Source organism: Dermacentor andersoni, chromosome 3 (assembly GCF_023375885.2).
Source record: "Dermacentor andersoni chromosome 3, qqDerAnde1_hic_scaffold, whole genome shotgun sequence".
Classification (NCBI taxonomy): domain Eukaryota; kingdom Metazoa; phylum Arthropoda; class Arachnida; order Ixodida; family Ixodidae; genus Dermacentor; species Dermacentor andersoni.
In genome coordinates this window covers 228,825,752-228,837,849 of record NC_092816.1, presented here as the reverse complement: position 1 = coordinate 228,837,849, position 12,098 = coordinate 228,825,752, and the positions used below count along the sequence as shown (strand labels likewise).

General features: G+C 43.5%; 1 protein-coding gene across 1 annotated transcript in view; it reads right to left on the bottom strand.

Moving 5' to 3' along the window:
* Positions 1 to 4,642, bottom strand: part of mRpL20 (mitochondrial ribosomal protein L20) — a 75,172-nt gene extending 70,530 nt beyond the window's left edge. The window contains exon 1 of the mRNA XM_050183659.3: positions 4,315 to 4,642. Within this exon, the coding sequence (XP_050039616.3) occupies positions 4,315 to 4,560 (246 nt within the window). The 5' untranslated portion in view covers positions 4,561 to 4,642. The remainder of the gene's footprint in view (positions 1 to 4,314) is intronic.
* Between the last annotated feature and the right edge of the window lie 7,456 nt (positions 4,643 to 12,098).

The following is a 12,098-nucleotide window of genomic DNA, read 5'->3' as shown; positions in this document are numbered from 1 at the left end:
TAAGGGGGCTGCAGCCCAGGGCCTCACCTCGGACAGTAGGAGAAGGGGGCCCATTTATTCTAACCTGCTTAGTATTGGAACCATGGGGAACCGAACTTCAAGCGACATGCATGAAGCGAGAAAACCAGAACGAGCAGACGGGGCCCCCCCGCCTAATGTAACAGCATGCGTTTAGCCTGATCATTTGGGGAGAGTTTGTTGAGCTGCAAAAACAGGAATTCCTCGCCACCCCGGTGGGGCCCTCTTTCTTATGAAGCGAGGTGCGTTTTCTTGCAAGAGTTTTCGTGGTTCCTGCCAGTCCGTCTGTCCAGTGCTGTCTGGAGAGGAGGGGCAAGGGTGAAACACCTAAAACATGTAATGTGGGATGAGGACCTAAATCTCTCTTGCCCCTTGTCACCACCATGCCACCCTCCACTTCTCAAATAGTTCCGCCGCTGTCCTTCTCATAGAAAGGATGTGCTGCAGTACCCAACAGTGCCTCCCATTCGACTTTTCTTTACCGTGATGGTAATTTGGGCGGGGGTGGATGAGTCCGATAGCAGATGATGATGAGTCTGAAGGAAAAATCTAGGCAGGAAAGGAAAGAAAACATCACACGTGCTTTTGTCCGTGTCCGCTTTTGTCGACTCCTAGGCGACGGAGGGCACATGGCTGTGAGCATGGCTCGCCCGCTCTAACTCGAGCAGCACAACTGACAAGGAGCTGGTTAAGCGTCTTGTCACAGAGACTGCTTACTAGACAGAGGTGTTGAAGCGCGTAGTCATTGTAGTTAAACTTCTAGCTGAGCGCAACCTAGCGTTTAGAGGCAGTGAGGAGATGTTTGGTTCACCGAGAAATGGCAATTATATGGGAGTGCTTGAGGCCATTGCCAAGTTTGACCCCTTTCTAGACGAGCACATCAAACACTACGGGAACAAAGGAAAAGGTCACCCATCGTATCTGTCAAAAACCATTTGTGATGAATTTATCAAGCATATGGCATAGGCTGTCAAGGAACATATTGTTGACGAAGTCAAACGCGCGAACTACTTCTCTTTATTGTTGATTCAACTCCAGACCTTACTCACATTGATCAGCTGTAAGTTGTTTTACGATACTATTTAAATGGGAAAGTGTACGAGCAGTTTCTTGGATTTGTTCCAATTGAATTGCATACCAGCTCGTACCTTTTTGATACCGTGATGTCCCTCTTGACGACCAATGGCATCTCAATTGATGATTGTAGGGGCCAAGCTTATGACAATGCGAGTAATATTTCAGGAAAATACAAAGGACTGCAAGCTCAAATCAAACACCTGAACGAATTTGCAGTCTACGTCCCGTGTGCTGGTCATGCATTCACTGAACTTAGTTGGCGCGTGTAGTGTTGACAGTTGCCTTGAGGCAGTCAAATTTTTCATTGTAATTCAGAGACTGTATGTGTTCTTTGCTGCCTCACCTAAGCGATGGAGGTATTTTTTGAACGGCATGGGCGGAACTGGCCAGCAGCTTGTTTTGAAAAGTCTCTCTGAGACCAGGTGGTCAAGACACGCTGAATCATGTAAGGCCATTCTGAAAAATTTCAATGCAGTGTTGTGTTGCGTTGAAGCTATATCAAAGAACGAGGAAGCAAACAGTGACACTAGGAACAAAGCGCACTCTCTCTTCAAGAAAATGACACAACTAGAGACTGTATTCGTGGTGATTTTCTGGAGTGAAATCTTGGAGCGCTTTCACAAAACGAGCGTAGCACTTCAGACACCAGGCCTACACATTTCAACTGCTGTAGACCTGCTGAGCTCGCTAGAAGGCTTTGTTAATTCTTTGCGACCTCTCTTTGATACCTTTGAAAAGAGAGCATGCATGCTAAGTACCAATCAATGTTATCAGGATGAAGGCAAATGCATCGTTTTGATTAAGCACCCGGACGAAAAAAGCAATAGTGCGCTACAAGGTAGAAAAACGTTTATCGTGGAGACCTACAATGTTGTACTTGACAGTCTAGGCTCTGCTTTGCGAGTGCGAAAGGCTGCCTACACTGAACTCTGCGAAAGGTTCAGATTCTTAAAATTGCTGGCAGAAGTTGGGAGCGAGGCCTCTCTGGCACAGCAGGCTGAGAAGTTGGTGAAAACATACAAAAATGATTTAGAGCCAGCATTTTCTGCTGAAATCAATCAGTTTGCGAACTTTCTGCACAACTCTGAGTGCCAGGACACGAGTCCCCTGTAAATAATGAAGTTGCTGCACGAAAGAAAGCTTATTGATGCGTTTCCGAAACTTTCTATTGCTTCGCGAATGTACTTAAGCATACCCGTGGCAAACTGTGAGACCGAACGATCGTTTTCCAAGTTGTCGCTGATAAAAAATCGCCTTTGTTTGAGCCTCCTTGATGACAAGGTGAACTCGCTTGCTATCGTGTCCATTGAAAATGACCTCCTCTGCGATCTATCCTTCAAACAAACTATATCTGATTTCACCAAAGCAAAGGCACGAAAGATGCCATTTTAAAAGAGGACTGTTTGCGCTATAAATGAATAGTTCAATAAGTTCGTTGTGTCGCCTCCCAGCCTCCACGTTGTCAATGAAACGCTGAGCAGAGTAATTGAAGATATGCAAATCTTCGTTGTTCGTCGCTTGTTTGTTCTTCTTGTGATATTTAGCGTGCTTATAAAGAACTGTATTTTTGTTGTTTTTGATAGTGCCACATCATTGGGTGTCGTCCTTGCTTGTCTTACCTTTAACGAAAATATTTTCACATACTGTTATGTAATTACAGTTGGTAATTTTCATCTGTATTCTAGTGCATTTTTATGGCGTTTGTATTGCCTTAAGTATTGTATATATCTATTGCATATTTATAGAGTAACGTGTATAACGATTACTGCAGTCTGATGCTTTAACTTTAATAATGTTTTGGATACAGCCATGCGTCTCCTCACGGGATTAAACTTAGTGGTGCAAACAAAGCCTAGCTTCAGAAGGATCGACATCTGAGCTGTGTTATCTTTTTTACGTTCTTGTTCGTCTTAAGTGAACTAAACTTTCCTTAAAGCCTAGCTTTTGCTGAAAACAGAATGCAGATTAATCACAAAGTGAACATATGTGTTGGTGTGTACAACAGCACGTGTTTCAAGCAAGTTTTGTTGTTTTCCTTATAATAATAACAATAATCCTGTTTATCGCACTTCGTTCTTTTTAATTTGGTGGAATATTTCCAGTAGCGTAGCAGGCGACAGGGGGGCGGGTCAGTATAGGGAAAGGGGGCCTGCATGCGCATTAGCCCAGGGCCCCCATTTTTCTTAATCCAGCCCTGAGTGGCCACAGAAAATGCACTGAAAGAGCCAGGCCAGCAGCCAGCTCCAAATATTTACTGGATTTGCGCAATGTTAATAAAGGCTAGGAAGAAAGTTACACAAAAGTAATTGATTACATTTTGGCAATTACTTTCGTGCTGCCGTAATCGGTCAGGGCAAGGTTCTGACTGGTGCTGTAGAAGTCGCGGGTGGCTTCTTTCGTTGCTGGGTGTACATCAGACAAAACTTTCTCGCACCTGCGACGTTCGTGCTGAGTCAGTCATGCCGGATTACACCTTTCTCGCGGCTTACGGCGCTCTACCTTCAATGTCACACCACTGATTTTCCCGGGGGAGAAGTAGGGGAGAGTAGAGACCCGGCCTGCTCTCCTGGAGGAGCATCTTCGATCGCGCCAGGCGTTTCGTATGCTGCTCTCTTTGACGTTTCAGAAGCATTTTTAATGATCTCCTTTATAAGCTCAGGCGCTTTCCCGAGGTCTCCGTTTGCCGGTTACATGTGCCCTCCTGGAGAAGTACCTGTAAAAAATGCAATATATCGTCGCCACGAAAAAAAGCCCCCCGCGACTTCTATACCAATCAGAACCTTGCCCTTTTTCTAACCTTTTCATTCCTTCGATTCAAAATCAAATGCCGGAGTCATTCTCCATACGAATTTCTATCTAGCACACGAAGCACTTCGTGTGTGCGCACGTGTGTGTGCTCCGCTGAAATCAGGAAGCTCTAGCTTTTCATCTGATAGGAATACGAACACGTAAACCCGCGGCTGGCGTATCACGAGCAATAGTTACACTAGTTACGCTGTGGTTACAAAAACAATTGGAACAATAACTGCTCTGCGCTTCGGAACTGCAAATGAACGGTCATGAATGCTACTGCGCGTACTTTGGCCGGCGAGGTACTCGCCCGTTTCGAACACACAGAAGTTTCGCAGCTCAGCCGCACAGACCTCGAGATCTTGATGAGAGTTGCGAGGCTGAAGCAGACGCCGCAGCCCCGCCGGACCGCGCAATGGGCACACTTACCGCAGAAAGCTGGAAGATGCGCTGTCTTTTCCAGAACTTACTTGCGCCGCTTTTTACCTTAATACCCAAGCTAACAGCGCTGAGAAATACCATTTTGCCAGCTCCCGAGTCGGAAAAAGACGCAGAACACTTGGTCTGCACGTGCTGCTGACCTTTGATGTCGATCGTGATTGTGTTCTTATCAAACTTTTGCGCGCACAAAGACAGGACGTTGAACGAAGAAGGGCGCAAAAGTTCAAGAACCATGTACAACCAACTCGCCCAAGACGTAACGCTTTTGAACGTGATTGTGTTGTTCCCTTTGAAACAGATCGTAAAGTGATGACGGCTGTGTAGTAAGCGACAAGAGTGGGCTCCTGACTGTTTTAGACTGTTCTAGTACCATGTGTAGTACACTCATGTACACTCTCGGCCATAGAGTTTCATAGTAGTATACCTAGAGGGAAATCTAGCGCTGCGATCGTTCGACCATAATTGGATTTATCCGCTCTTTCTGCGCATGCGTGAGAAGCAATGGTTCGCCTGCCATTGCAGCTCCCGTAGACACTAGCGCCAGAGTTCCCTCTAGCAATTTTTGTAGAAAACTATGCCCGTAGACACTTGCGCCAAATTTCCTTCTAGGGTATTTATTTAGGAACTCTATGCAGTATACTATGGTCGAGTGCATAGAGTTTGCTACAAAAATTTTTGTAGGAAACTATGGAAGAAGCGACAAGTGATCTTATAAAAGCCCAGTGCAAAAATCAGGCGCGTGCTCGAAAAAGCGCCTGCAAGCTCGTAGCGAGCCGTGCCAATCCAATTCAGAAGGCAGAAGGCCGGCGTTGCGCGTACCCGGTGGTTCGAACGGGTGCGTTGCGTTCACCCAAATAGCCAACTAATACTGATTTGGCTTGGCTCGCGTTGGATTTTTAAAAGGCAGCGGTAGTGCGCTTTGGACATTTCTTGTGAGCGACTGTGAAACAGGGTGTAACCTTTCTCTATGGTGAAACCTTTACGAGGTGTTTCTGCGTTGTATTTTCGATTTAAGTGGTCTTCACTGCCGTGGTTAGTTTGTTTGGCTGGTTAGTACATGTGCAAACGCTCTTTTGTGATGTTCTGGAGTTGTGGAAGGTCGTCGCCCCTATTGCAAGTACTTGCGTTGTCGCGACATCATTCGAACACTATGCAATCAGAGCAGAAACAAGTGCTATAACGTACCCCGGTGGTCGTGTAGGCGTCAGCTCTCGAAGCATTGGGCAATGCACGGTGGGAGCCCGTTTTATCTGCGGATGCGTGCTTGCACCAACTCTGACGAAACTCTGATCATTTGGGACTTATGAAAGCAGTGCTGTGTTGTTTTTGTTCCCTGCTTAGTTCGCCTGTTTACATACTCGCCTGAATGTGTGCTATTGTGATTTGTAAGTTTTCCCCCGTCGGTCTGTACCAGATACCTCGCATTCAGCTGCTTGTCACCTGTGGTCGTTTTATAACTTTGCTGCAAAATTTTGTCCTTAAGTCGAATAAACTTGGGAAGGAAATCGTGAAGCTTTACTCCCGGAAAGCGCTTGTACGTCCATAGAATTTACAGTTCAAATGCAACACATATCCTCATTTGAATTTTAGAAGAATTTATGATTTCAGTAAATTGAAATTGCAGTTAAACAGAATTCAATAACTTGAAGATTTCTATATGCACGCCAAATAAGTTCTGCAAAGTAAAACGGTTTGTTACATTAAAGTTCAATATATGGAGGTCTAATTGTACAAAATTGATTGATATAGGGGTTGATTGGATACAGGGTGTGCATATTCACACGCCTGCTCCCTTAGTCAGTCGTTACGTGCCGGTCTACTTGGGCAATAAACCAAGCAACAATGTTAATGTTTTCGAACTGTTCATGTATCGGGAGCACACCAAGAAGGTGATCTAAAACCTCCAGGCATATGGTGACTTTCTGTTTCAAAAGAAAAAAAAGTAATAGTAATAATGTGTACAGTGGCATAGCAGAGTAAACAAACAAAAAAGCTGTCTTTTTAAGGCAATGCTACATTTTTTTTTCCTAATTACAGCAGCCGTGCAAGGTGTTCTAGATCAGTTACAATATTTGAAAATTCATTGTGATGGGCCAGTCTGTTTCCCTTAGTGTTACAATGGCCTCATATTCTTGTGAAGTTAATCATATTACTCCTGTATCCTTACCACATTGAACTCCTGAAATGTTTTATCTTGGCCACTCCTCCTCATCCACCATGCTTCTTCTGCTTAATAGTTCTCAAGGCAATTATATTGCCCTCCTCTCCCTATTATTAAGGCAAAGAAACAGATCCACATGGCCATCACAAACTAATTTTCACTTGCACATGCCCTGACGTTCAAAACATTGCAGTTGAGCTAGAAGCTAGAGGGAAGCTAGAATTAGCACTAGTGAAATGTGAAGGTTGTTAGCAAAGGTGCCCACAGTGTGTGAGGCCACAGTTTATGCGAAGATAAAAGTTTTGAGAAAAATTATATAAATTTTGCAGTTGATATTGTTGTTTAATTAATGCTGCTCTTGCTTTAGTTATCTTTTTTTTTTGTCACCATATGTGTTAAATGTCACAGCATTTGATATTATAGCATTGACATATATCAGTGGGGGGGGGGGGGGGGTCCTCATCTGGATAGTTCATTTCTAATGCATACACTTTGCATGGCTTGTTCGCGTTGCCAACACCTACTGTATTACTTTGCAATTAAAACCTTCACAATTGTTTTTCACACAAAAATAAAACAAGCAATCTAAAAATGTTCCTTTGTATCATGCAATATAGCGCTCCTCTCACCTAAAGCTGTATGTTCTCGAGACACAAGTAAACAGCTACATGTTAGCTGCAAAACCTCTTAAATTTGCAACAATATCGAATATATTGAGACAAAAAAAATACCTTGGTGAACATATTGCTGCAGATGCTGACCAGCACATGAGTAGTGCTTCTTTTATTACAAACATTTAATCACCTTGCAGAGAGTGTCTACCACTTAAATCACAATCATTTTATTGAGATATTTTTGTGTCATTTGCATGTGGCAGAAGCAGGAAATAGTAAGCTGACTCTGCCTTAAAGCAAACATATGCATGAGAGAGCGCTTAAAGCATTACTTGTTCAAACCAAGGCTTTGGTGTCTAGACTTCACGACGAAGAGAGTAAAATATGAGGTCACTTGCCCTGTATTCTGAAACCATCTATGACTGGAAGCTTCATTCCACTGAGCCCAGCGCAGTGCCACCCCTCGACTGAAGCCGACGCTGTGTTTCACAGTAATTGACATGAAGTTTAATTAAAGCTAAGCAACCACCTCTGTCAAGGAGCGGGGATGCTGTGCATTTGAATCCAGGTGGAGTGGTGAGTGGAGAATACAGGAGTTAGTCATCTTTACCTATCCTCGAGCTTCTTAAGAGATTTCCTACAACATTTAAGCTCAGCCTTTCTGTTTTCTTGCAGCATGGTCATTACAGGTGGTACAAAACATTCCATTGTACAGTTTCTATAATTCTTTGGGAAAACATCCATCACCTCACTAAACAGGAATAGGCTCAATAGGTTCTCTGGTATCATCTATAGTGTCTCCATCCAAGACCTATTGCTATTACAAGGCATTGCAGCCATTCAGTGACGTAGCCAGAAATTTATTTCAGGGAAGGATTCTCCACTGGCCATTACCACTCCCCCATCACCTCTCTCTCTCGCACTATATAAATGTGTGGAGGGTTTTACATCACACCAAGACAAACTCCTAGCACTCCCCGGACAGGAATGCTTTAGCAATGAGGATGCACATTTTTACGTTGTCAAAACAACTTTGCTTAACTTCTGACAAAAGTTTTTCATTGCTAAGGCATGCAGCCACTATGCTTAAAATTATGCTATCATCCTTGTGCTGTTTTTAAAAATGATTATATTAAAAATAACATTTTGTTTACAAATTGATGTACTTATATAATGTATATTATGACCTAGTTGGTACATTACTTAGGAAAGCAAACTGTGCTAAAAACATGACAGCGCTCTGTCTTGTGTCTTCTTGTTTGCAGCCCAGACTTGTTGCAGCCCAAGTAACAGTGGAGGTCAGCGTTATTTTCTTACCAGGTTTGCTAGTGAGTGGTTCAGCCATGGCTGTGTATGGAAGAGAGCGGGCACTATTTTGCAAGTCGCCTATTACTTAATTGCAGACATTAGGGGCATGCTGCCCTGACACCTGGCTATTCTAAAGACTGCAGAGCAGCAAGCACAGCACATGCTATGACAGGGTAGGCGAATCTCGGCTAAGGCAACTGGCCACGGCCATCTGGTGTTGAGCGATCGAGCAGTGATGAGACAATCCCCCTATGTTCCATAATTTTTCACTTAACTTCATTCTTGACTCCCTTAATGCGCATCACCACCCTAGCCCCCTTACTTTATCCACCTCCCACTCCCTGGAGCTCTCTGAAACTCTTTTCAGCTAATCACTGTCGCACTTTTCAACATTCATGGGGTTGTTGAATGACACAGCATTCTCTAAAATTCCTATATTTATGTTTCTGTGTGGACATCGAAGCCATTCACCTAGCTCCCCTAGTTTGTTGTGGCGGCTTCTTAGCTTCCCTGGTCCAGCACCCCATCCTTGATATAAATTGCCGCGCGCAAATCAACATTCTGTAGGCCTTTCTTTCTTGTCCTGTTTTCTCTCCATTTTTTCATTCTTAGCAGTGTGTACAAACTAGCCTGAGAGCAAGCTCTTCTGAAGTTAATTAACATACTGAAAGTCAGAGTCAATGGAAAGTAAAAGAAGAAAAAAAAAGGGGGGGGAGAGTGTTTTTTATGAGTTTTCTAAACAAGCAAGTTGTAATATAAGTAAGTTGTATAATAGCAAGCACAAAGTATGAAAGAATAAAAAACACATTTGCACTTCTCGTCTGACGAAATTTACTGTGCTTTTACAGAAATGAAAATCATTGAAAAGGAAGTAAGCGTTCACGTTGAGATATGAGCTCGTAATCTGTAAGCCTTGTAAGCTTATGTCAAGTAAAACAACATGAAATCCTGAGAGATTGAGCTTCTTAAGCACACGTGTTATAATAGGAACACCAACCTTCTTCAGGATGATAAAAGCACTGTAGATCAAGGTTCTCCACGTAGTGGAAACATTGTTAAATCTGTTAAGATGTGAATGTGGGCAAGTTGGTAACAAATTTCTAACTTGCTAAAGCACATTACTGTCCTCATCGAACTAATAACTATAGTTTCTTGTACATGTGTCTTGATCACATTCAGCACAACATTATGCATTTTTATCTTTCTTTAATACATTCTGTAGCCCCTCAATGGATTCAAGATGCTAGAAATTTATGTTGAACCACAAAGTGCTTGCCATTAGAAAAGACAAGAAGTCAGTTCCTGTGTTAGAAATATGTATTAGTTAGAGAAAGGCTAAAATTTAGTATGAACATTAGCCATGTTTTGAAGTTTTCATCCTCATTTTACAGTTGAAGCTAGCTTGCTTCTCAGGTTACTTGTGCTTAGAATTAAAGCAGATGAATGGCTTGCCGGGGTGTTATCCACAGAAAGTGGTCACTGTTCTCACTCTCACCGTAGTGTTTGGGCTACTGCTGGTACTGTTTGCCGCATAGCAGCCAGTGCAGTGCCACTGAGTGTCGTGTGCCGATGTGCCAGTTTTTCTTAGCATGTGGACACTTCTCCCACGAGTTTCTTTGATGTTGTCTTGACAAGGGCCGTACAGTGAATGAGCCAGTTCATCTTGAAATTTTATAATTGGCGTAGAGTTTCCTTCAAGCATGCCATGGATGTTCCACGCATTTATGATGGCACTTCCAACAAGCAACTCAACAGCTACCTTTCTGTACCACTTGAGTCCTTTTCTAAGGCAGTTGTGGTATAACGTTATTTGTTCACTATAGTCGACGCCCTTTTTTGCTGCATTGCAATCGAGACCGGCCTGATGTTTCATGATTGGTGCGCCGTCCCTTGTTTTCTTCCCACTGTCCACCAAAGTTGCTTCATATTTGGCGACAGATGTGAGTATCAGAACAGGCCTCTTGTCCATCCACTTCAGTGCCTTCACTCCATTTTTGGACTGAAGTCTGGTAACACTGCCATTTGCAACCTTTACTTCAGTGAGATCTTTTGGCAGCCCTTTCCTCACTGAGCGAACTGTGCCACGAATGAAAGTGTCTTCCTTTAGAAGGCGAAGAGTGAGCGGCAAGCTCATGTAGAAGTTGTCTACGTACAGCGGGCACACGACTTCCTTGTAATTTTGCAGGAGTTTCAAGCATACATCTTCGGCATGTCCGATGCCAACTGTTCAGTCACACTTTCCGGCATATACATCAACCTTTAGCCTGTAACCGTCTTTGGTACATGCCTTGAACAGCCCGACTCTGTAAGAACGAAAGTCTGCCACGCCATGGCACTATTGTTTCATCTATCACAACCTCCTTTCCCGGCTCAAGCACAGTGGCAAAAATTTTGGTTCAATTTCTCTACCAGAGGATGGATCTTAAAGACATGATCCTGCAACTCTGCAACCAGTTAATTGTCCGCAAAATGCCGGAACCTCAAAAGTAGGGAAAAGGCGGCCACGGCTCATATTTTGACGAATGAGTTCAACACCATACAGGTTACTTTTTGCCCAGTAGTGACTCAGATAGGAAGATCGACGAGATTAATACAAATTGGTATTCCAACAAATGCTTTCGTTTGTTGGAGATTGGTTTCCATCCAATTTTCCAACTTTGATTTAGATTTGGGAGTAGGAAGACAGAGGAGACCAATACAAATCAGTTTTCGAATAAATGCTTTAATTTCTTGGGCATTGGTTTCCGTCCAAGTTTTCAACCGTGATTTAGATTTAGGAGTAGTTGACTTCAACACTTGTTGTGTGAACCTGTTTGTTTCATTGACCATCATTTGCCAAATGTCATCCGTAATAAACAGTGAACATAAAGATGGGGCATAACGGCTAGATGGCAACTGAATGATAGTGGGCGGCCTAGAGTGCGGTGTCGCACTAGGCGAAGTGGTTGTTGCCGGTGTCCATTTCTCTAGAGATGGGCTGAGGGAAATGAGAGCATCGTATCCTGAATCATTCACCTCAGAATCATCAGTCAGGTCTGACTCTCCATTCGACATGCTGGCTAAGGTCTGTGATGGTTCGTAAACACTATCTTTGTCACTGATTTCACTGTCTGTCCACTGCTGAACATCTGAAACTGAAGCACTTGACTCATCCGCTGGTGATCGCGAAGTTGCTGGTGAATTCTTCTGGCCCAAAACTAAGTTTATTTGTTTCCTCTGAATTGTGCTTTTTTTTTTTGCATCCGTAAGGGGCATGAGGATCTATCTATTAGACACGCTGAAAAGTTTGGGAGTAGCAAGAAAAATGCAGGTACTTATTCCAACGGCACGTATTTCAAAAACTGCGGCGAAAGTTTGCAAGAAACCCAACTGAGAAATGCGCCGCCACTCGACTCTCCGAAACAAACATGCCACCCCGTGTCCAATGCAATAAAAATATATGTTAGTTGCAATTTCAAACCTCAGATGGCAACACAAGAGCGAGAATTCTTGCGTGTGGGTCACTGGAGAGTCACGCCGCACACAGCATAAAAACGTTTTCATTGAGTGCATCGTGGATTGCCAGTGGGTCATAGCATTTAACATCAGACGAGTAGTCTACTGGCTATCTATAACCTCACACAACAAAAGTCGTACCTCTGAGTTTAAGTGTCATAACGTTATCGCAGCAGCAAGCAGATGAATGCCCA